This window comes from Neofelis nebulosa, chromosome 4 (genome assembly GCF_028018385.1).
Source record: "Neofelis nebulosa isolate mNeoNeb1 chromosome 4, mNeoNeb1.pri, whole genome shotgun sequence".
Classification (NCBI taxonomy): Eukaryota; Metazoa; Chordata; class Mammalia; order Carnivora; family Felidae; genus Neofelis; species Neofelis nebulosa.
Genome location: NC_080785.1, coordinates 94,377,930 through 94,404,043, shown reverse-complemented (window position 1 = coordinate 94,404,043; position 26,114 = coordinate 94,377,930). Strand labels below are relative to the sequence as shown.

Here is a 26,114-nt window from a genome sequence, read left to right as displayed (position 1 = left end):
AGTTCCTTAGAAAGTTAGTATGTTGTGCATCACCTCATTAGAGCGTCTGCAGGATCCTGTAAGTGTAGGTAGGCACACGCAGCAAAGACGGCAATAGGAGAGCTTTGAAGAGTCCAGGTCATGGGTAAATGGATCTTCATTGTACTGTTTCTTTTTTTAAGTTTATTTATTTATTTATTTTGAAAAAGACAGAGACCACTCGAGTAGAGGAGAGGCAGAGAGAGAGAGAGAGAGAGAGAGAGAGAGAGAAGCCTAAGCAGGCTCAATGTGGGTCTCGAACACCTGAACTGTGAGATCATGACCTGAGCCGAAATCAACAGTCAGGTGCTTGACCAACTGAGCCACCCAGGCGCCCCTCGTTGTACTATTCTTTTAACGTCTTATATAGTTAAAGCTGTAGAACAAATACTTGACAATGTCCTATGAAATGGTTGAATGATGACTGAAAATTCTGAGACTGCAAATATAAAGCTCTTGAGCCCAGTCAGGATACTGTAGTTAACTACCATTATTCCCAGTAACTGCTGCGTATGCATCTGTAGTGGTCTTACCATAGGCTTCCAGTTATAAAGTTCAGTTTCCTGAGGACGCCCACTCACTTGCACACTTTCTTTCTCTCAAGAGAAATAAACATTTAAAAAAATTTTTCTTAGGCCTCTGCGTTCATAATTACCAACGAAATGCAAAAGCTTTACTCACTGGTAGAAATTGTTAGCTATGTTGTGACCCTTCAATAAAAGACATATCTATTACCTGAAAGATAACCCCCAACTGGCCTCGTTCCTAAAAACTTTATTTAACCTTTATGTCTTAAGTTTGTTATCTGACCTCCCCGGACTCATTGGGAAGTAATAAGTGTCCTGCCTAATATTTAGAATATAATGAAAATGTCCTTAAAATATGTTTAATGAAAGAATAAAAAATTAAAAAAAAAACTATTTGGAAGAAATAGTACCTATGACTTTATCTGGCTCACTGAAATATTGTGTTATCATTAAGAAATCGGGGTGCCTGGGTGGCTCAGTTGGTTAAGCATCCGACTTTGACTCATCCATGATCTCACGGTTCATGGGTTTGAGCCCCACGTTGGGCTCTGTGCTGACAGCTCAGAGCCTGGAGCCTGCTTCAGATTCTATGTCTCCCTCTCTCTCTGCCCCTCCCCCACTCATTCTCTTTCTCTCTCTCTCAAAAAAAAATAAACATTAAACAAATTTAAAAAATTGTGTGTGTGTGTGTGTGTGTGTGTGTGTGTGTGTGTGTCTGTCTATCCATCTGTCTGTCTGCATGCACCCACGGGAATGGCTTAGAGACTGCTCTACTTATAAATTTTTGTGTCTGTAGCTATATATTGAAATCTCTGTTACCTGATATGCTTATAAGAGTAATGTCATAAAGGATGCATGGTTAACCCAAAACACTAGTAAATTCCAGAGAAGCAAAAAGCAAAAGTTTAAAAGTGTAGTTCTATTTCTCAGCAAAAACCACTGTTACTAATGTAGTTTTTGTAATGCCACAATTTTATTCTCTTCAAACAGTGACAGAAAGATAATTTTTTTTGGAAATCTGATCATTTTATATCAGTTTTATAACCTATGGGTTTTTTTTACTACAAATATAACAAAGATATTTTCATGTCAATTTAAGATATATCTCACCATTTTAAATAACAACAGATCCCTGTATCATGAGGTTGTACCATAGTAGGTTTAACTAATCTCCTGTTGTTAGAGTATTTTCTTCTGTTAATCAGTTTCATTGATTTCTGACCAACATATGGTTAACGGCACATATTTAAAGCATACTTTTTGATAAGTTTTGAAATATGTGTGCACCCATGAAACCATCACCAGGATCAAGGTAGTGACTATATCTCTCACCCCCAAAGTTTCTTCGTGTCTGTAATCCTTTCTGTTCCTGTCCACATGCTGTACCCTCCAGGCAAACACTCATCTTTCTGTCACCATACACAAGTTTGAATCTCCTAGAATTTTGTATAGATGGAATCACCCAGTGTGCACCCTTTTTGGTCTGGCTTGTACTATTCTGCATAATTATTATGAGGTTCATCCATTTTGTAGCAGGTATCAGCAGTTTATTCCTTCTTATTACTGAGTAATATCTCATTGTATGGACACATCAGGGTTTGTTGTTGTTGTTTTTTTCATCCATTAATGGATATTTGGGTAGTTTCTAATTTGGGGCTATTTTTTTTTAATGTTTATTTATTTGAGAGAGAGAGAGAGAGAGAGAGAGCATGAGTGGAGGAGAGGCAGAGAGAGAGGAGATACAGAATCCAGAGCATGCTCCAGGCTCTGTGCTGTCACAGTGCAGGGTTCAAACCCGTGAACCTCCGAGATCATGATGTAAGCCAAAGTCGGACGCTTAGCTGGCTGAGCTACCCAGGTGCCCCTAATTTTGGGGTATTGTAAGTAAAGATGCTGTGAACATTTGTATACAAATGTTCTTTGTGCACATGCTTTCATTTCTCTTCGGTAAATCTCTATGAACTGGCTGGATCATTTGGTAGGAATAAGTTTAACTTATTAAGAAACTGCCAGACTTTTCTTTTTTTAATTTTTTTAAATCTTTATTTATTTTTGAGAGAGAGAGACAGAGTGTGAGTGGGGGAGGAACAGAGAGAGAGGGAGACACAGAATCTGAAGCAGGCTCCAGGCTCCGAGCCATCAGGACAGAGCCCAACACAGGGCTCAAACTCACAAACTGTGAGATCATGACCTGAGCCAAAGTCGGATATTCAACCGACTGAGCCACCCAGGTGCCCCAGAAACTGCCAGACTTTTCTAAGTGATTATACTATTTGTGTTTCCACCCACACTGAAAAAGAATTTCAGTTCCTCCACATCTTTGCCAACACTTGGTATGGTTAGTCTTTTTAATTTTAGCCATGATGGTAAGTATATAGTGTTATTTTGTTGTGATTTAGTTTGCATCTCCCTAATGGCTAATGATGTTAGGCATCTTTTCATGTACTCATTTGACATTTTTCCCCTCAGCTCTATTGGGGTATAACTGACAAATAATTGTATACACTTAAAGTGTACAACTTGATGTTTTAACATATGTATGCATTGTGAAGTGATCTCCCCAAACCAGCCAATTAATATATCTATCCCTTCACATAGCTACTCTCTTTTGTTGTTGTTGTTGTTGATGATGATGATGATGATGATGTCAGAACACTTAATATCTATCCTCCTGGCAAATTTCAAGTGTATAATACACTATTTTTGCTTACAGTCACCATGCTGAACATTAGATCTCTAGGACTTGCATAACTGAAACTTTATACCCCTTGACTAACATCTCCCCGTCTCCCCTCCCCTGAGGCCCTGGAAAAAACCATTCTACTCTCTGCTTCCATGGTTTTGACTGTTTTCAATTCCACATGTAAGTGAGATCATTTCTCTTTCTGTGTCTTGCTTATTTCACTTAGCATAGAAACTTCTGCACAGCAAAGCAAACAATCAACAGAGTAAAAAGGCAATGTAGGGAATGGGAGAAAATATTTGCAAATCATGTATCAGATAAGGGGTTAATATCCAAAATATATATGGGACTCATACTACTCAATAGCAAAAAAAAAAAATCAAGTAGTTGGATTAAAAAAATGGACAAGGGACCCAAATGGACATTTCTCCGAAGAAGATGTACAGATTGCCAGCAGACACAGGAAAAGGTGCTCAACACCACTAACCGTCAGAGAAATGTACTTCAGAATCACAATGAGTTATCACCTCACACCTGTTAGAATGGCTACTATGAAAAAGACAAATAACAGTTGTTGGTGAGGACGTGGAGAACAGGGAATCCTTGTACACTGTTGATGGGATTGTAAATTGGTAGAACACTATGGAAAACAATATGGAGGCTCCTCAGAAAATTATAAATAGAACTACCTTACTATACAGCAACCCCACCTCTGGGTATTGAAATGAAATCAGCATCTCAAAGAGCTGTCTGCACTCCTGTGTTCACTACAGCACTATTCACAATAGACAATCCATGGAAACAACTTAAATGTCCATGGCGGGGGGCACCTGGGTGGCTCAGTTGGTTGAGTGCCTGACTTCGGCTCAGCTCATGATCTCATGGTTTGTGAGTTTGGGCCCCATGTCAGGCTCTTGTGCTGACAGCTCAGAGTCTGGAGCCTGCTTTGGATTCTGTGTCTCCCTCTCTCTCTGCCTTCCTCTGATTCTGTGTCTCCCTCTCTCTCTGCCTTCCTCTGCTTACGCACTCTCTCTCTCTGTCTCTCAAAAATAAACATTAAATGTCCATCAGTAGATGAATGAGTAAAGAAAATGAGGTATATAAACACAATGGAATATTATTTGGCCTCAGAAGAAGTAAATCCTGCCATTTCTGACAACATGGACGAGTCTAGAGGACATTATGACATATTACTATGACATTAGTATATCCTCATTGGTGTCTGTGAAAAACTTTTGCTGATGTATTCACTTACTTGATGGAGTCTTGAGAGTCCTTTGTATGTTCTGGATACAAGCCTTTTATCAGATGCATGATTTGCAAATATTTTCTTCCAGCATGTGGCTTATCTTGTCATTCTGTTAGTGCTTTTTAGAAGAGTAGAAGTTTTTTTTTATTTTGATGAGGTCCAATTTATCCAATTTATTTATTTTTTAAGAATTAGGCATTTCACATCACATCTAAAAAAAATCTATGCCTAACGCAAGGTCACAAAGATTTTCTCCTGTGTGTCCTTCTAGAAGTTTTACAGCTTTAGGTGTTACACTTAGGGTCTGTGACAAATTTGGAATTTTTTAATATGTGCAAAGTATGGGTTGAAGTTCATTTCTTTACAGTTGAAATGTGATTGTTGAAAAGTCTATCCTTATTCTACTGAATTGCCTTTGTACCTTTGTGGTTCTCTTTCTGAACTCTGTGATTTTTTATTGATCCATTTGCCTACCTTTTATGCCAGTACCTTGTTAATCTTGATTACTGTCACTTTATACTGTCTTGAAATCAGATGAGGTTAGTCCCTCAGCGTTGTTATTTTTCAGAGTTGTTTTGGGTGTTCTAGGTCCTCTGAATCTCCACATGAATTTTAGAATCAATATGTAAGTTTCTACAAAAACACCTTCTGGGATATTTGGTTAGATTCCTAGGGCTGTTTTAGCAAAGAAGCATAAACTGAGTGGCTTATAACAACAGACTTTTATTCTCTCACAGTTTTGGAGGCTAGACGTCTGAGATCAAGGTCATGATTGAGTCTGAAATCAGCAGGCTATGCTTCTTCTGAAGACTCTAGGGTCCTTCTTTGCTCCTCTCTCCTTCTGGTGGTTGCTGGCAGTCCTTGGCATGTAGATACATCATTCCAGTCTCTGCCTCTGTCATCACACTGTGTTTTCCTTATGTGTCTGTGTGCTCTGTATCTTCACATACCTTTGTGTTTATGTGTCCAAATTTCCTTGTTTTTATAAGGTCACAAGTCATTGCATTAAGGCCCATCCTAATTCAGTATGACCACATCTAAATTCCATTACATCTGCAAACGTCCTATTGCCAAATAAGGTCACATTCACAGGTTCCTTATAATCATGAACTTTGGCGGGGGGTGGAGGGGTGCACAGTATTCAGCCCAGTACAGATACTGACTGGCATTGCATTGAATATGTAGATAAGTTTGGGGAGCATTGACATCTTAATAATAATGAGCTCTGTGATCCATAAACACAGTATAGCTCTTCCTTTATTTTAAGGTCTTCTCTAATTTATCTTGGCTGTGTTTTATAGTTACTATTCAGTGTACAGGTTTTCTCATCTTTGGTTGGGTTTATCCCTAAGTATTTCATATTTTTAGTGCTATTGTAAATCATATTTTTAAAATTTAAGTTTCTGGTTTTTCATACTCTTATATATCAGTAAAACCAGTTTTTGTATATTAATGCTGTATCCTGCAGCCTTGCTAAACTCAGTATTAGTTCCTATAGCTTTTTTATAGATTTCCTTGGATTTTTCTATATAAGTGATCATATCTTCTGTGAATTAACATAGTTTTACTTTTTTCTTTTTAATTTGGATGCCTTGTATTGCTTTTTTCTGCCTTATTTTAGTGTTTAGTACTGCCAGTATATTGTTGAGTACAAGTGTTGAGATGGCCCTCCTTGCCTCGATCTTAGGGGAAAGGCTCCTAGTCTTGTGTTATTAAACATGATGATAGTTGCATGTTTTTGTAGATACCCTTATCAGGTTGAGGAAGTTGCCTATGTTTCCTACTTTGTTGAGAGTTTTGAACAGGAGTGGATATGGATTTTTTCAAATACTTTTCCTGCATCTGTCAAGATGATCGTATGAGTTTTCTTTTTTAGTTTGTTAATATGGTGACTTACATTCATTGGTTTTCAAATGGTACATCAATCACACATTCCTGAGATAAACCTCATTTGGTTATGATGCAGTTTATTAATATATATTTCTTCATCCAGTTTGCTAAAGCTTTCTCTAGCATTTTTGCATCTATGCTGATGAGGAACATGAGTCCATAGGGCGTTGTTTTTAATAATGTCATTTTCTGGGGCACCTGGGTGGCTCAGTTGATTGACTTCATCTCCGTCATGATCTTGTGGTTTGTGAGTTCCAGCCCTACATTGTGCTTGCTGCTGTTAGCACAGAGCCCCCTTCGGTCCCCCTCTCTGTGCCCCTCCCCTGCTTGCACTCTGTCTCTGAAAATAAATAAACATTTAAAGTAAAAAAAAAAGTTGGGATGCTTGGGTGGCTCAGTCAGTTAAGTGTCCAACTTTGGCTCAGGTCATGATCTCGTGGTTTGTGAGTTTGAGCCCCATGTCCTGCTCTGTGCTCACAGCTCGGAGCCTGGGGCCTGCTTTGGATTCTGTGTCTCCTTCTCTCTTTGCCCCTACCCCACTTGTTCTCTCCCCACCCCCCTCTCAAAAATAAATAAATGTAAAAAAAATTTTTTTAGGTAAAAAAAAAAAAGTAATTTTCTGATTTTAGCACCAGGGTAATGCTTTCCCCATAGAATAAGTTGGGAAGTTGTTCACTCCTCTTCAATTTTGTAGAATTGGTATTTTTTTCTTATTTAACTCTGGTAGAATTCACCAGAGGAGCCATTTGGGCCTGCAGGGTTGTTTTTGTTTTTGTTTTTTTTTCTCTTAAAAAAAAATTTTTTTTTTAATTTGAATATAGTTGACACACAATGTTAACCTTAGTTTCAGGTATGCAACATAGTGATTCAAGTTCTCTATATGCTGCAGTTTGTATTTCTCAAGAAATCTGTCTCTCTCATCTAAATTGTTAAATGTATTGGAATAAAGTGGTTTACAATACTTCCTTATTTTTTTTAAATATCTGGTAATGCCCCCTCTCTCATTCCGGATATTGGTAATTAGTGCCCTCTCTGTCCCTCCTGTGCCCTCTGTCCCTCAGTCTGGCTAGAAGTTTATCAATTTTATTAATCTTCTCAAAGCACTTGGTTTTGGTTTTATTGGTATTCTCTCAAGCGCGCTCTCTCTCTCTCTCTCTCTCTGTCATTCTCTAATTAATTTCTACTCTGATCTGCATAATTTTCCCCATTTCTATTTAGAATTTTATTTGCTCTGTGTCTTTTTTTTCCTAGTTTGCAGGGTAGAAGCTGAAGTTACTAATTTGAGATATTTCTTCTTTTCTTTTTTTTTTAAACTTTATTTTTAAAAATTTACCTCCAAATTAGTTAGCATATAGTGAAGCAATGATTTCAGGAGTAGATTCCTTAATGCCCCCTACCCATTTAGCCCATCCCCCCTCCCACAACCCCTCCAGCAACCCTCAGTTTGTTCTCCATATTTATGAGTCTCTTCTGTTTTGTCCCCCTCCCTGTTTTTATATCATTTTTGCTTCCCTTCCCTTATGTTCATCTGTTTTGTCTCTTAAAGCCCTCATATGAGTGAAGTCATACGATTTTTGTCTTTCTCTGACTGACTAATTTCACTTAGCATAATACACTCCAGTTCATCCACGTAGTTGCAAATGGCAAGATTTCATTCTTTTTGATTGCCTAGTAATACTCCATTGTGTATATACACCACATTTTCTTTATCCATGCATCCTTCGATGGACATTTGGGCTCTTTCCATACTTTGGCTATTGTTGATAGTGCTGCTATAAACATGGGGGTGCATGTGTCCCTTCGAAACAGCATACCTATATCCCTTGGATAAATGCCTAGTAGTGCAATTGCTGGGTCGTAGGGTAGTTCTATTTTTAATTTTTTGAGGAGCCTCCATACTGTTTTCCAGAGTGGCTGCACCAGCTTGCATTCCCACCAACAATGCAAAGGAGATCCTCTTTCTCTGCATCCTCGCCGACATCTGTTGTTGCCTGAATTGTTAATGTTAGCCATTCTGACAGGTGTGAGGTGGTATCTCATTGTGGTTTTGATTTGTATTTCCCTGATGATGAGTGATGCGAAGCATTTTTTCATTTGTCGGTTGGCCATCTGAATGTCTTCTTTGGAGAAGTGTCTATTTATGTCTTTTTCCCATTTCTTCACTGGATTATTTGTTTTTTGGGTGTTGAGTTTGATAAGTTCTTTGTAGATTTTGGATACTAACCCTTTATCTGATATGTCGTTTGCAAATATCTTCTCCTATTCTGTCAGTTGCCTTTTAGTTTTGCTGATTGTTTCCTTTGCTGTGCAGAAGCTTTTTATTTTGATGAGGTCCCAGTAGTTCATTTTTGCTTTTGTTTCCCTTGCCTCTGGAAACATGTTGAGTAAGAAGTTGGTGTGGGCAAGATCAGAGAGGTTTTTGCCTGCTTTCTCCTCAAGGATTTTGATGGCTTCCTGTCTTACATTGAGGTCTTTCATCCATTTTGAGTTTATTTTTGTGTATGGTGTAAGAAAGTTGTCCAGGTTCATTCTTCTGCATGTTGCTATCCAGTTTTCCCAGCACCACTTGCAGAAGAGACTGTCTTTATTCCATTGGATATTCTTTCCTGCTTTGTCAAAGATTAGTTGGCCATATGTTTGTGGGTCCATTTCTGGGTTCTCTGTTCTGTTCCATTGATCTGCCTGTTCTTGTGCCAGTACCATACTGTGTTGATGATTACAGCTTTATAGTATAGCTTGAAGTCTGGGATTGTGATACCTCCTACTTTGGTTTTCTTTTTCAAGATTGCTTTGGCTATTCGGGGTCTTTTCTGGTTCCATACAAATTTTAGGATTGTTTGTTCTAGCTCTGTGAAGAACGTTGGTGTTACTTTGATAGGGATTGTGTTGAATGTGTAGATTGCTTTGGGTAGTATCAACATTTTAACAATATTTGTTCTTCCTATCCAGGAGCATGGAATCTTTTTCCATTTCTTTGTGTCTTCTCCAATTTCTTTCATAAGCTTTCTATAGTTTTCAGTGTATAGATTTTTCACCTCTTTGGTTAGATTTATTCCTAGGTATTTTATCATTTTGGTGCAACTGTAAATGGAATCGATTCCTTGATTTCTCTTTCTGTCGCTTCATTGTTGGTGTATAGGAATGCAACCAATTTCTGTGTGTTGATTTTATATCTTGCAACTTTGCTGAATCATGTATCAGTTCTAGCATTTTTTTGGTGGAATCTTTTGGGTTTTCCACATAGAGTATCATGTTATCTGTGAAGAGTGAAAGTTTGACCTCCTCCTTGCCAATTTGGATGCCTTTTATTTCTTTGTGTTGTCTGATTGCAGAGGCTAAGACTTCCAATATTATGTTGAGTAACAGTGGCAAGAGTGGACATCCCTGTCTTGTTCCTGACCTTAGGGGGAAAGCTCTCAGTTTTTCCCCATTGAGGATGATATTAGCATTGGGTTGTTCATATATGGCTTTTATGATCTTGAGGTATGCTCCTTCTATCCCTACTTTCTTGAGGGTTTTTATCAAGAAACGTTGTTGTATTTTGTCAAATGCTTTCTTTGCGTCTATTGAAAGGATCATATGGCTCTTGTCCTTTCTTTTATTGATGTGATGAATCACATTAATTGTTTTGCAGATATTGAACCAGCCCTGCATCCCAGGTATAAATCCTACTTGGTCATGGTGAATAATTTTTTTAATGTATTGTTGGATCCGGTTGGCTAATATCTTGTTGAGGATTTTTGCATCCATGTTCATCAGGGAAATTGGTCTGTAGTTCTCCTTTTTAGTGGGGTCTCTGTCTGGTCTTGGAATCAAGATAATGCTGGCTTCATAGAAAGAGTTTGGAAGTTTTCCTTCCATTTCTACTTTTTGGAACAGTTTCAGGAGAATAGGTGTTAACTCTTCCTTAATTGTTTGGTAGAATACCCCTGGAAAGCCATCTGGTCCTGGACTCTTGTTTTTTGGCAGATTTTTTATTACTAATTTGATTTCCTTACTGGTTATGGGTCTGTTCAAATTTTCTATTTCTTCCTCTTTCAGTTTGGGTAGTGTATATGTTTCTAGGTTTTCCTTCTTTTCTTATATAGGGATTCAGTGCTATAAATTTTCCCTAAATCCTATTACAGCAGCATCTCACAAATTTGGTATGTTGTCTTTATATTTTTTATTTTTATTTATTTTTTTAAAGTTCAGTTTTATTTGGGGTGCCTGGGTTGCTCAGTTGGTTAAGCATCTGACTTTGGCTCAGGTCATGATCTCACGGTTCGTGAGTTCAAGCCCTACATTGGGCTCTGTGGTGATAATGCAGAGCCTGCTTGGGATATTCTTTCTCTCTGCCCCTGTCCTCTCTCTCTCTCTCTCTCTCTCTGTCTCTCTCTCCCTTTCTCTAAATAAATAAAATAATAAAGTTCACTTTTATTTACTGTGAGAGAGAGATAGAAAGTAAGTGGTGGTTCAGAGAGAAAGGGAGCCAGAATCCCAAGCAGGCTGCTGTCAGTGCAGAGCCTGATGCAGGCCTCAGACTCATGAACCGTGAGATCATGACCTGAACTGAAGTCAAGAGTCAGTGCTTAAGCCACCCAGGTGCACCTGTTGTCTTTATTTTCATTCAACTCAAACTGCTTTCTAATTTCCACATTGATTTCTTCTTTCTTCTGATGTTTTTCTTTTCATTTCTTTCATTGAGTTATTTAGAATGTTATTTTTGTCCACATATTTGTGGATTTTTCTAGAGATAATTCTCTTACTGATTTGAAACTTGATTCCATTGTAGTCAGCATACTTTGTATGACTTGAATGTTTTTTAAGTTTATTGAGACCGGTTTTAAGTTTATTGAGACCTGTTTAATAGAACAGTGTCTATTATGTTCTGTGTTTGACATGCACTTGAAAAGAATTTGTATTGTGCTGCCGTATGGAGTGTTTTATAAGTGTAAATCAGGTCAAATTGGGTCTTGGTGTTTTCTGTATTTTCTATAACCTTACTGATTTTCTCTCTACTTCTTTCAGTTGTTGAAAGAGGGCTGTTGAAATCTTCCCTACAAAATTGTGCATTTTAAAATTTCTTGATGCTGTGTTTTTGGTTCTTGCTTCATGTATCTTGACACTTTCTGATTGAATCCATAAATGTTTAGAATTAACACCTTTTTACATTAGGAAATGACCTCCTTTATCCATAATAATGTTCTCTTATTTGCAGTCTGCTTTGTTTGACATTAATATAACTATTCCAGCTGTCTTTTGGTTAGGTTGGCATAATTCATCTTTTTTCTTCCTTTTACTTTCAACTTGTTTGTGTCTCTGTATTTGAAATCTGTTTCTTATAGGCAGTATCTAGTTGAGTATTGCTTTTTTAATCTAATCTGATAACCTCTGCATTTCATTAAACTGTTTAGACCATTTTCATTCAAGGTAGTTATTCATATGGTGACATTTCAATCTGGCATCTTGATATTTTTTTTTCTATTGGGCCATCTGTTTTAACCCTTTTTCCTCTTTTTTCTGTTTTCTTTTAGATTAATTGATTATTTTTATTACTCTCTTTTATTTCTTTTGTTTATTAGTGATAACTTGTTTTGGTATTTTAGTGGTTGCTTTAGGGCTTAAAGTACATGTTTTAATTTATTAAAAAGTCTGCCTTCAAATAGTGGTATATTTCAGGTCTAGCATAAGAATCCCATAATTGTATACTTACATTTCCCCCTCTTCTGGTTTTGTACTGTTTTGTCTGTTTTGTCAAATAGAATTTATTTTTTAACGTAAAGTCACTTCATGTTACTTTGTGATTATCTTTGTTTAAGCAGTCAGTTATCTTTTAAGGAGATTTAAATAATGACTAAAGTCATGTATACTTACCTACATAGTTATCATTTCTCATTCCTTTAGAGCCTGTCATTCCTTTGTGTACATCCATACTTCATCTAGATCCGTATTTCCATGTAGCATCATTTCATGCCTGAAAAATGTCTTTTCACATTAGTTGTGTTGATTGGATGGCGATGGGTTCTTTCTGCTTTTGTATGTATGAAAAAATAGTCACCTCATTTTTTCTCTTTTTTTTTAAATTTTTATTTATTTTTGGAAGACAGACAGAATGTGAGCGGGGAAGGGGCAGAGAGAGAAGGAGACAGAATCCAAAGCAGGCCCCAGGCTCTGAGCTGTCAGCACAGAGCCTGATGCGGGGCTCATACTCACAGGCAGTGACATGTGATCTGAGCCGAAGTTGGACGCTTAACCGACCGAGCCACCCAAGTGCCCACATTTTTGGTCTTTTTTTTTTTTATATATTTTCGGGGCACTTGGGTGGCTCAGTCTGTTAAGTGTCAGACTCTTGATTTTGGCTCAGGTCATGAAATCGTGGTTTGTGAGTTCAAGCCCCATGTTGGGCTCTGTGCTGACAGTGTGGAAACTCCTTGGGATTCTTTCTCTCCCTCTCTCTCTGCCCCTTCCCCTGCTTGTGCTCTCTCTCAAATAAATATTTAAAAATGAAAACATAAAAATATTTTCAAGGGGCACATAATTCTAAGTTTCTCTCTGTACTTCAAAGATACTGCCTCAACATCTTTTTGCTTGCATTAATTCTGGTGCTAAAAAATGCTATTATTCCTAGGTTGTCCCTGTGTTCAGTAACATGTCTTACCCTGCCCCCCCTCCCCCCCCCCCCCGCCCTGGCCACTTGTAAGAATTCCTCTTTAACACCGCTTTTGAGGAATTTAGTTATGGTGGGTCCAGGTGTGTTCCCTGTGGCTCCCATCCTCCTTGACCAGTGGTTCCCCAAAGCTTGTACGTTGCACAGTGAGTGGCAAGAATACAAAAAAGCAAGTCACCCACACAAACATTTCAAGCCTTCATTTGTGTGACATTTACTAACATCCATTGACTAAAGCATGACAGATGGTCAACCCCAAGTCAAGGGATAAGGCAGTAAACTCCATCTGTAGGGAGGCCATGACAAGACTAGGCATAGGATTATGGTCAAATTGTCTACCTAGAGTGGAAGAAGTTCAGTACTTCGGTTATAAACTTAGATGTCCCTAGCAGAAGACACTTCCTGAAGATTATTATCACTGGTAAGATCTTCCCTTTGGGTATTTTCCCCCTGTGGTTTACACATGTAGTCTCTTTTCTTAGGATCACACTCTGGGTCTAGACTTTTAATGGGAACGCGGTACTTAAGCTCTGGCTTTCAAAAGTTTACAAATGCCGACACCACATCAGATCTGCTCTAACGGTGACTCAGGTATAAGGAATGAGAGGAGTTTTCTTTTGTTATGTTAAGGGACATGACATGTCAACGTGTTTCAACATGTTAATGACAGAGTTGTCATTTTATAAAGGAATGCTGTATCAGCAGGCAACTCCTTTTTTTGCTCTTTCTGTAGTTCTGTCAAACTGCTGTTTGATATGAGTGCCTTAAGGGGTAACTCGCAGGAATTAAGGGTGCAAAACCAAATAGAAATGGAGTCGAAGTAGCCAGCTGCACCTTTTGAAGACCACCACACTGGTATACAGTCTCATGCCACTTGTCATCCTTGAGCTCTACATTTCCATTCAAGCTTTCATAAGGGGCCCCATTAGGCTTAGAGAGGATTAATGGACAGATTCGTTTGGGCTCATGTTTTAAGAAGAACTTAGAGACTGTCCAGAATTCCTCTGCAGATCCCTGTGGTGCCTGTTTGAGAGATGTGGACACAGGTCTTAGCAGCAGCCTGGAATAGCACTGGGGTCCAAGGCCTCTGGCTGTTGCAGTCCTGCCTCGGCCGCATTGCACCTGAGGGACCCAGGACAACAGCCCTCTCTCCTTATCCCCAGATGGAGGAATGATGCCATTTACCCCTTGGTTTTTGTAAGGATTAGACCATGCGGGCGAAATGAAGTCTGGGGGATCTAGGAAGGTCATTCTTTGAAGGCAATAATAGTGTTGTAGTGTTGTCATCATTAGACTGCAGCAAAGTGCCCTAACCTGAGTTAATATTTATATGCACAAAGCTCTCAGAACAGTGCCTAGCACATTCTAAGTCAATGTAAGTGTTCGCAAAGTTTTAGACCTATAACTTGTACCAATACAGATGTTGGCAAAAAACAAAACCCATGCAGATTTTGAATAGGGGCCAAAGGAATCAGTTGATGGTTTTGTGATTGTAATTATTAAAGCAAGAAGGATTAGCCTTGTGAAATTTTAAATGTGTAAGAATGATCATGCTGCAAAATAGGTAGCCCAGGACCAATCGCGTGGTATTTAAGCAGATTTCCTTCTACAGTGAGTGTGGATATACTAAAAACAATTATCTCTTATGCCCCAAAGCTATTCATACAGCTCTATATATTTTTAAGTTTTATGTCTATGATCAATATTAATTAAAAGAACTCTTGTTCTTTAAAAGCTTTCTCTGAACATTCCTATTCTTTTGTGCTTCATCCATGGTTGTGACCTTTGAGTTTCTAGAGTACAGATGGTCAAAACTGAAGCTTATATCAAACACCAAACACACGTTACCTGATTCTATGGAAACTGACCCAGTTCTGTTCACCGTGATTGTTTAGGGGGGCTTTACTTCAGCTCTGACCCTTACCGCGTGACTTAAGCCAAGGCTAGGCTAACTTCAAGCTGTGTTTTTTTTTTTGTATCATGAGACCACAATAAATGAATAAATATTAATGTTCAGTATTATAAATGTGTCGCTATTATAGCAGGACTTTTATCCAGTGTCTTATTTGGCTTACCTCTTTCTAATCCAGGAATGTTATTTTATGGCAAATGTTGGGGGATGTGGTTCTCTCCCTCCCTCTTTCTCTTTCACCTTCCCTCCCTCATACTTACAGTGGAGACCGACAGTAATACGGATGAAGAGTGGTTCATGTGATGACTACATCAAAGGATAGGGTCTCTCTGATTGGATGAGGCAGGTGGAGGTAGTCAGGGTAGATGGTATCCCTTCCTTTTTACACACTAGCTTCGCAGGGGCCTCACAGCCATGGGCTACGGTGACGGGTCCCAGCCGTGGCCTATTGTATCCATCTGGTCATCTGTAATTCTTGACCTGAGATACCTAAACTAGCAGAGGAGAGTCCTTGGATCTTGGTGGCATCAGGATATACCTCTTAGACATTCTCTTTGTTGGCTGGATTCGGAGCTGGACGAAGGACAGAAACCAAAACCTGGGTCGCATTCCTACGCATCTTTGGTTCCAGTTGGCCAGAGTCGGTTATTTCCCCCTTCATCACATTTCGCGAGTGACTCTGGGTAAACTATCAGAACATGCTTTGGGGATATTCAGTGATGTTAGAGGATTACACAGGGATTATATCATAAAGTCTCATATTCTGTCTTGTTCTCCTTTAACAGAATGAAGTCCCCGAGGTGAAGAAAGAGGAGACATTGTTGGATCTGGACTTCGACCCTTTCAAGCCTGAGGTGACACCTGCAGGTTCTGCTGGAGTGACCCACTCACCCATGTCGCAGGTATCCAATGGCGGCTTTGACGTTTGGAGATGACGTTTTCGTGAACTTCAAGGGCAGCAGATGCCTTTCAGACCGCTCTCCATCTCAAGTGACTATTTACTTTTCTTTTGGGTTGACAAACATTTTCTAATGGGAAGAAAGGGTAGAAAGAAGACCTTATCCATATCTATCATTCCAAACCTCCTCCTCCCATTCCCTCTCTCTCTACCCATAGAGCTGGGATAACCATACATCCCAAACTGGAATGTATGGTTGCCCAGGAATCCCCTGTCTCAGAGTAATTGTCATTATTAGTATCATTTTACACTCAGACTGTTCAGACTTCAATGATACATTTCATGACTTCTCTAAATGAAGCTCTTTCTCTTGGCCCTAGACTTAACCTTCTTCCTGTTTCCTCTACGTTCCTTCTCCATGCTTTGGAGATTAAAGCACATTAGACATAGCCTCGAAATTGTGCCCCAACGGAAATGTTTTCCAGTCTTGGTCACTTTGAACTTGATGACATTGTCTTCCTCCACATTGCAGAAGCTTCCCCTATGGGATCTGGGCTATGGCTTGATGCGGAGCTGGCCTCCCATACCCAACTTCCCCTTGCTCATCATCATCATCCTCAACCTTTCCTCACTTCACTAGTGACGGCCACAGCGTTCTCCAGCAGAAGGGCCCAGGAGCGGGGCCCTCTAATGGCTTGTGGATGATTCCTCTGCAGGAGGGCACGATTGTCTGTGCCCATGAAAGAAAGTTAACTCAAAATCTGTCTAAGCAGAAATTGTTTGTATCAGTATTTTTGATGTGCTTGGGGCCTCACATTTGAATTTGGGCAAATCCAAAGGTGGCTGGGGTATACTTCCCGTGAACTAAGAAAGGTGTATTGTAAACTGAGACCTAGCTCAATCTTTTAGTCTTGAAGCCTTCGTGATACCTTACCGTAAACCACTGTCAGCTCAGTATGAACCTCAATAAATAAAGCCTCTCTTTAATCCATGCTTTATTCCAGAATGTGATCGCATTTCTGAAGGCCTCCCTGTTGTAATACAGGAACAATACAAATCTGAGATGTCGGTAAAGCAGGTAATTAAGCAGATCAGATACGAACCTTTGAAGATATTTTGCAAAAAAATGGGTCTCTTAGATAAATGTTTCAGAAAGTTCTATTAAATCCCTTTTAGGAGACTCATGATAGGCATTACAGTATTAAAGGCTCCAGGAAGTCCTGCAATTAAAAGAAAAAACCGTTTAGACTTGTTTAACTTAGAGATTCCCAAATGTGTTTGACTACGGAAATCTGTTTGAATGAAAGTTTCTTCACATTCATTTGAATGTTCTCTAAAACATACTTTGGGGGATGCCACCATAGTGATTATCAGCAAACTTGAGGGTTCTGCCTTGGGGGCCCAGCAAAGCAGAAGATGAATGTACATATCATTCAGAATACTTCCGTGAAAGAGCTTTCTCACTGTGTAGACTTCTTTGTCTACAGGACTTCTCTGCCTCGCACTCCAGCATTCACTGCTCTAGTGGCAGAAAGCAGGTTTCTACAGTGAATGTTGTCGTGATCAGTGGATGAGATTCCACAGCATGTCTATCTGCGAGTTGGATCAAGAGAGAAACCTCTTTTATATCAATCCATGATTAAAAAATTCCACAAATCATGGAACTTTGTGTGGATTTAGGACTAAGAGACTCTTTCATAATAAGAAAAAAAAATGACTGAGGGACGCTTGGTTGGCTCAGTCGGTTAAGCGTCTGATTTTGGTTCAGGTCATGATCTCATGGTTTGTGGGTTCAAGCCCCGTGTCGGGCTCTGTGCTGCTCGCTCGGGGCCTGGAGCCTGCTTCAGATTCTGTGTCTCCCTCTCTCTGCCCTTCCCCCACTTACTCTCTCTCTCTCTCTCTCTCTCTCCCCCCCCCCCCAAAAATAGACAAACTTAAAAAAGATTTTTTTTAAATGACCTTGGTTAAATCTTCACAAGTCTTTCTTCTGAATAAAATGCATCACTGCAGTTAGAAAAAGCTGTGTGTGCCCTGTGTCCTCCCTCAGGCCAGGTAATAAACCGCCCTGGCTGCCCAGTGGCTCTAATTGAGTCACCTCACTGCAGAGTCATCCTGTGAGCCGGCTCTAATCACATCTCTTCTCCAAGAACAGTCTTAGGCTGAGAGAGCAAAAAAGCATAGAGCCATTAGATTTGTGCGGGCCTTCTTTCCCCTTCGCTCAGAATGATCTCGCTTAACCATCGCTTGACCCCACGCTTTAAATGGATGTTCTTGCTGCTGGCAGAACAGCTCACCTTGCGATCTCCACGGTGTCCGCACGAGTTAACGCGTCCTTTCGTGATCCTGAGGACTGATAAACAAGACGTTTCACTTTGCCGCCTTCCTTTGGAGAAAATACCCCACGCCGTCTGCATGAGGCAGGGATATGGGGTAGCTTTTAGGAGCTGTGATTCTTAAGAGGCTGGGAAGCAAGAAAACACAAAGCATGTTAGATGCAGAAGGAGTACACATACAAATAACTGGGCTTTCCATGCAGCCGTCCTGCTCTCCTTTCTTAAGTCCTTCAACAGGTGGGACCTAACCCAGAGAGCAGCCAGGCTGCACAGAGATGCAGGGTGGCTGGGGCGATACAGCCCAGGGGGGCGGGCTCTCTCAGAACCACAGGACCCCTGTCCTTGTAGTACTGAATCCCAATGAGACATCTGTGACCCCATCTGGAAACCCCCATGTTCTTAGTTTGGGCGTGCCAGACTCTCTAATTTGCCACTCATTTTGAGATCAAAACAAGTGCATAAACACGGATCTGATTCTAGTCACAAAGACAAAGGCAGAAGAGGGTGTGGCATTAGCAGCAATTCTCAATCACAAAGGAGATGAGAGAGGTCTCCCTCACTTTCCCAAACACATGGGCGGAAGTCACTTGAACCATCTGGATTCGCTCCCCAGGATCAATGAGCTTTATAATTAAAATGCCAGTAGTAAGCATATTCATCCATTATGTCTTAGCGGGCACCCTGCTGATTTGCATGATTATTAATTGAGCTGTGTTATCATCTAATTCAGCATATTGAAGAACTACCTTTCTGGGGTTCATTGACCATCAAACTGGTCATAATTCATCCTCTTGAATTTGGAGGGTGGGGGGAGAGGAAGCAGTAGCAATGATTAGATCTGTATTTCCTCAAAGATGTGAGAAACTAAAATCTGGACACCTTGTACTTCATTTTAAGTGTGTGTGTGTGTGTGAAGTAAACACATTCATCATGTTTCAGATACAGTTTTTACTCCTACAGTGAAAAGCAGATTGACTGGTCTCCTGTGGTTTATTGTAGTAGCCACAAGGCACATTTGACTATTCCAATTTAAATACAATCAAAGTATATAAATTTTAAATTTTGGTTCTCTTACACTAGCACCTCTCAAGCGCTTAATAGCTACCTGTGACTGGTGGCTACCACCTTGGACAGCGCAGATACGGAACACTGTCATCACCAAAGCAAGTTCTGTTGAACAGTGCTGTACTAAATATTTCAAAAATGTTTTATTTTCAGAACTTCCATCACATCAGTATTTTTTTACATGTTTGGGATTTGTATACTAACCACATTTTTGTTTGTTTGCTTTCAGACATTGCCCTGGGACCTATGGACGGTAAGAGTACGGAGAGCTCATATTTTGATGTATCTGGAGCCCTAGAAATTTGGAAACCTTATTATATTTTAATTCATCTGTGATGAGAAGAAGACCTAACATTTTTTTTAAGTTTATTTTTTTATTTTGAGAGAGAGAGGGAGAACACAAGCAGGAGAGGGGTAGCGAAGAGGAGAGAGAATCCCAAGCAGGCTCCACACTGTCCGTGCAGAGCCGACGTGGGGCTCTGTCTCACGAAGCCTGAGATCATGACCTGAACCCAAATCAAGAATCAGACATTCAACCAACTGAGCCCCCCAGGGGCCCCGAAGACCTAGACATTTTTTAATGATAATGTAGCCCCCTAGGACCATAATCAGCTCCCTGGTGGTTCCAAGCATTACCAGCACCTAGAAACAGTGGCTTGGAAAAGAGTGTCATTGTTCCAGACTCCAAGATAAGCAAGAATCTGTGGTGTTATGCCTTTTTATGCTTTTTCCCGTGGCTATTGGCCACAGGAAATGTTGCAGTTGAGGACGTGCTCCTTTTTTATTGCTTTTAAGTAGAATAAAAGAAAACGGGGGCGCCTGGGTGGCGCAGTCGGTTAAGCGGCCGACTTCAGCCAGGTCACGATCTCGCGGTCCGTGAGTTCGAGCCCCGCATCGGGCTCTGTGCTGACAGCTCGGAGCCTGGAGCCTGTTTCGGATTCTGTGTCTCCCTCTCTCTCTGCCCCTCCCCCGTTCATGCTTTGTCTCTCTCTGTCCCAAAAATAAATAAAAAACATTGAAAAAAAAAAAAAAAGAAAACGTGGCTGAGCAAACGTAAGGGACACGCTACTCTGCACCGGGACCCAGTTTCTCACTATTATTTTCAGTAATAATGAAGCTTCGTCAACAAGATCTTGGGCTTTAGAGCCAGACGGCCCTGGATTTGAATCAAGACTCTAACTCTTACAGCAATATGACTTTGGGCGACTTAAGAATTTCTCTCGGCCTCAGTTTTTCTCCTGGCTAAAATAAGGGCAATGTCATCTACCTCAGAGGGCCACATGAGGATTAAGTAGTTGATATTTATAGTGTTTAGCCCCACATCTGGTCCATAGCAATAAAAGGTAGCTATTACTGGTAATGGTATGTATTCAGCTAATCTGATGGGCAAAGAGGGGCACTTCCAGAAGTTAGAGTTGGGAAAAAAGACACAAATGGAACTTTGTGGTGGCGGCATCTGTGCTGGGGAATTAGGAGGGTGGCGGGGAATTAGGAGGGTGGCCATACTCACATGAAGCCTGGTATCCCTGAGGAATAAGGCCTTTGTCTGCCCTATATTGGAAAAGTTCTGGTCACATGGTCTTCAGAACTCAACTTGGGTTTCGTGTTTTTCTTCTTTTTTATGTTTTTAAAGTTTATTTTTGAGAGAGAGACAGAGTGTGAGCAGGGGAGGGGCAGAGAGAGAGAGAGGGAGAGGGAAACAAAGAATCTGAAGCAGGCTGCAGACTCTGAGCTGTCAGCACAGAGCCTGACGTGGGGCTTGAACTCTGAACTGGGAGATCATGATGACCTGAGCTAAAGTCGGACACCCTAACCGACTGAGCCACCCAGGTGCCTGGTGTGTTTTTCTTCTTTTTTAGTGAGACAGTGGTAGGAAAGTTTGCTAGATCTTGGTGTTCATGGGTCTGGTCTTCTGAAGTGACATTGCTACTCTCTTCCCCTAAGACAGAAGGTTGACTGCCCCCTTCCCTTCCACAGGAGCGGGTTTATACTGCCCTACTTAGGATCCTTAAAGCATCCTGGAAAGCTCTCAAGAGAAGAGCTAAAAAATGTTGACTGAAAACATCTTTTATAGTGAGCTGGCTTTGCTCGTGTAATCACAAAAAGGGATATGTGCACTGCCGTTCAGGACATTTGAATTCTAGCCACAACTCCATGGTGATTTTCTTGAAGATCAAGAGGACAGTGCCCATGTTTTACTGTTCCAGTATTTCACATCTTCAGTTGGAGTTATAATACATTTTTCCTTCCTCGCCAGGAAGGGTGTGGTGAGGGTGAAGGTATCATCTAGGGGGAGCGCTGATTATTTCAGAGGATAAACCTGCTAAGAAAAGTAGTGATGACCGGGGTGCCTGGGAGGCTCAGTCAGTTGAGTGTCCGACTTCAGCTCAGGTCATGATCTCACAGCTCATGAGTTCGAGCCCCATGTCGGGCTCCGTGCTGACAGCTCAGAGCCTGGAGCCTGCTTCGGATTCTGTGTCTCCTCCTCTCTCTGCCCCTCCCCTGTTTGCGTGCGTGCTCTCTCTCTCTCAAAATTTTTTTAAATTAAAAAAAAAGAAAGATGGTGATGGCGACACTGCAGAACAGTAGCTCCCTGGCCATAATTGCTGGCATTCCTTGCTCCCCTCAACCCCTTAGTGTCGTCTTTGTGCAGACCAGGCTTCTAGTTCGCGGGTGGGGGCGGGGAGGACATGAGGACAATCGCCCAGACAGTCAGAGCGGTTAGTACCAGACCATCTTCCCCCTGCCTCAGAGGCAGAACCCAGTGTGGGGGAAGTTTGGGGGAAGATCTGTTCTGGTATTGTGACCAAGCGTGTGATGCGTGTACTCTTGTGGGTGCTAGAGCTTGATCTTATTCTCGTGTTCTTGAGTTTGCTTCTTTATTTGAAAACTTCGCAGTTCAGAGTTCTGCTAAAGCAGAAGTCCTGTAATACCCACGAGGCCTCCTTGCCGACTAGAAAATGACAGAGGCTTTCTTCAGGTTTCAACTGTGTCATCGTAAACAGTATTGCAACAAAACTCACCCCTAGCACAAAACAAATTATAAAAGTTGATCTCAAACCAGTAAAAGCCACAGCTTTCAGGAGAATGTTGACTCTGGACAGCATGGGATGTTAAGGCTCTAGGGAATTTTCTTCTTTTGCCTTATTACTATTATTACTACTGATTATTATTATTCTTTTTACTCATGCAGACAAGCACTGATTTGGTACAGCCGGTAGGTAAATATCCAGGATATTCTGGATTTCTTTTTATATTTAATATGCCTTGTATATGTGGATATTATCTAGAATGAGCTTGTTTTTTTCCTCCATGGCATTGCTAGTTGCAGATTTAACCTTAACCATTTAATTTTAATTTTAATTGAAATACTCTCTACTTTTGTTTAACTGGCGCTACCCTACTGAAGAGCTTTGCATTTCTCATCAAATCCTGCCATGGTCTATTTTATCTTATGTTTGTTTGTTTGTTTGTTTGTTTGTTTTTTTCCTTTGCTATTCTGCATACTCTAAAGACTGACTCTTCAAAAAGCCTTTCCCTGTGTAACCTGATCATGGAGGAAACTCCAGACAGTGGGTTGGCCGAAGAAATTCAAAGATCTCAGATTGACCTAGGTGCATTTATTTGGGGCCCTGATGCTAGCACAGAGAGTGTCAGCCAGGAAATTACCCAAGGTGGGTCTCAGGAAGACTCTTCATGTCTCTCTGAAGCAGAGCAGGACATGAGATTGTCCACTGGGATGCTTCCTTCCGCTGACTGGCACACTGTAGCTGACCAGGGCGAGCTTGTCGTGGGGCCAGCCCCTCCGTGTGGAAGTGAACAGCTGTACCCAAAGCCCATGCCTGAGGCTGAATTTGCCACAGCTGCTTATATGGAGATGGAGCGGCTTCATGACTTATCTGACTCAGAGATGGCAGCCACAGAAACTGGTGGCCCGGTCGAAGAAAGTCCAGAAGATGTTGAACAGTCAGAAGAAGAGGAAGAGAAACAGAAGATCGAAGATTCTCTGTGGGCAGGTGTGGAGACATATGAAAAGGTAGACACTGGACCTATTGATCTCAAGGCCCTAGAAGGTACAGAGGAATTTGAAGAGAAAGCATGGGAAAGTGCAGGAAATAGGCTAGTAGATCTCCTTGAGACAACAGGAAAGCCAGACCAGGAGACCTTAGAAATCAGTAAAGAGGAAGTGAGCATCGATCTAAGAGCTACTTGTCGGGAAAGTGAAAAGGCCAGTGCAAAGAATTCTGATACAACTGATGTGTTAGAAAAAGACCTGGAAAGAGTAGCTACGGCCGCTGAATTTGGTGACCGAAACCAAGGGCTAGATGAGGGGCGTCCAGTAGTAATCAATAATTGTGAAATTATAGAAGGCTCTGGAGCTAACCCTGCCCATCACGCAGATGTCTTAAATCTGCGTCTCCAGACTGATTCTGTATCTAATATTGAAAATGCCAGTCCTGAGGGATGGGGTTTAGCTAGAAGAGACATAAGGAAAAATTCAATAGGTCCTCCTAACCACGGTGTAATACATCACTCAGGACGAGGCAGTGCAGATGCAGAAGAAATTCAGCAGGAGGCTGTGTTACCTACTCCTGGGGTTGGCAGGGATGAACATCAGGCTGTTGTTTCCTCAGTAAACCATGAAGTGGCAGCTCAGTCTAGGACAGACCTTAATTATTCTCTGGAAGCTAATGCAAACCGAAGAGATTGGTGTTTGTGTAAGGCAGAGTTCTCATTAGTAGAGGGGTCTGAAAGTACAGTGACTGGGAACTGTAGTCCTATCATTAACTTACCAAGTATTGTGAAAACAGACTCTTGGGCAACAGATCCAGGTCAAATCTGGCAGCCACGCTTGGATTCAGCAGTGAATAATGTGGATGTATTGGAATTCTCTGGTATACCAGATGGCCAAGCAAGTGGCTTTGCCAATTGGTTCGATTCCATTAACCACTGGCCTATGAGAGATGTGGGAGGCTTAGATAATTCCTGGGAACATTTAGATACAATTGAAGGCAAGAGAGGGCTGGAGGTGGACTCACCGGCAGATGTCGTGGGGGGACACGCCATTGCTAAATGCTGGGAACAAAGGCGAGACACGGCTAGACCGTTGGTTCTGGGAACCTCCCACAATGCTAGCACGGACAGTCCCGCTAGTCCCCAAGACAGTGACATCAGCAACTCAGATTTATCCGAAGATGAAATTGCTAACCAGAGATATGGATTGTTGTACCAAGAAATAGAGCCTGATAAAGAAGAGGTACTTACCCTAGTATGTAGTATAGACTAGCCAAAGACTTCTGTAGGTTCTGTTTTTCCTAATGTTTCCCACCTATTTCATTCTCCATCACTGTCTTCTCTGACGCCTGCCTCATCTCCTTGAAATCTGTGCAAACCAAACACAAATAGGTTGACCAAAAAAAAAATTACAAAAAGCAGAATGGTTGTGTTGGGAACTAATGAGTCTATGTACCATCCCGTTTATTGTGCTTATTCCACTTTCCTTTTTACTGTTCAACTGCTACAAATATGTAGAACAGACTAATTTACTATTCCTAAAATGATTCTACTCCAGCAAGAACACATGCAGTGTTTCCACCCAGGGCCCCCAGAAACTATAGAATCTCCCAAAAGCCATTCATTCAAATGATGTATTAGAGAAGTCCTAAGAATGTAGATGGCTTCTATCAGTGGCCTAAAAAAGAAGCTCACTGACTTTCCTCTGGAATCATCTTCTCATTACTGAGAAAGTGGGCTTTGGTTAACACTGAGCCATACACCAGCAATAATTGTAAGAACGATCTTTTTTTTTTTTTTTTTTTTTTTTTTTTTTGGTCAGCCTATTTAAAATAATACACTTTGGCCCTTTGCATTTTCTAAACACTCTCATGCACAGCAGCCTTTTGTATTATTTTAAAATGTGTGGTGGTCTTTACTTTCCAACTTGTCTGACGGTCATTTGCTGATCTCACAAAACTGATACAAAGTAACGTACTTTGATTTCCCTTTCTGTTTAGGCTTCCGGTGGTACATTTAATGGATTCACCCAGGTAAGAGATCGGTTTGCTTGCACAACCCATCTGTTGAGAATGAGTGGCCTCGGTGTCACTTGAGTAACATAACGTTTAAGCGCGTCGGGGCAGTACTTGACCCTGTCACTTGCAAGTTTGGTAACGGAAGCAGCAATGGTGGCAGTATCGTAGGGTTGTGGTGAAGAGTCCGTGAAATACGCAACCAGCACACTTTGCCCGGTAGCCCGGCACATACTAAGTACCTCCTGACTGTCCTAGCTACTGACGTTGTTAGCCAACCACGGAATTATGCTGATTCCTCTACTAGAAATTAGAGGTTGTCCTGATCCGAGAGATCCACTAGATTCAGCTGTCAGAAAAGAAGAGAGAGGATTGTTTTGAACTAATGGGATGGGTCTTCAGAAAACAGAAATGGTTTTTAGGAGCCTCCTTACGCAGAATCATACACAGCCTTACCTGTGAAATGAGAAAGTTCCACTCAGACCCACATCCCAATGCAGGTACACACAAACACTAAGGGAGATGATAATGCATCTCTTCCGTCTGCCTGAAACTCTTTAAAAGGTCAGGTCAGGAGAATTGTTACTCATTTCTTTTTTTTTTTTTTTTTTAATTTGTGTGCTGAGCAGTTATAAATGCACATCATTTAAAGAGCAACAAAATTGTATAATAGTGTTTTATGTAGAAAGTTCAGACCATCACACACCTCCTCCATTTCTGATGATTTCTCAGAGGTAAATACTTCAGCTCCTTTTACCAGGTTCTCTGATCTCAGCCACACGTGTGCACATAACTTTCTTATAATGCTACTTTGTGGTTCCTAAATCATTATCTATCTTCTGTTATCTATCGACTCCTCTC

The 26,114-nt window shown here is 40.9% G+C and overlaps 1 protein-coding gene across 4 annotated transcripts in view; it reads left to right on the top strand.

Annotated features, from left to right (window-relative positions):
* The window catches only part of AMPH (amphiphysin), a 251,180-nt gene that overhangs the window by 183,347 nt on the left and 41,719 nt on the right, over nucleotides 1-26,114 (top strand). For 2 of the 4 annotated variants that reach the window (XM_058725445.1, XM_058725444.1), the window contains exons 12-16: nucleotides 15,714-15,830; nucleotides 19,454-19,477; nucleotides 22,418-22,441; nucleotides 22,739-23,260; nucleotides 25,239-25,271. In XM_058725445.1, the coding sequence (XP_058581428.1) occupies nucleotides 15,714-15,830; nucleotides 19,454-19,477; nucleotides 22,418-22,441; nucleotides 22,739-23,260; nucleotides 25,239-25,271 (720 nt within the window). The remainder of the gene's footprint in view (nucleotides 1-15,713; nucleotides 15,831-19,453; nucleotides 19,478-22,417; nucleotides 22,442-22,738; nucleotides 23,261-25,238; nucleotides 25,272-26,114) is intronic. The other 2 variants (XM_058725447.1, XM_058725446.1) reach the window with 1 other exon arrangement.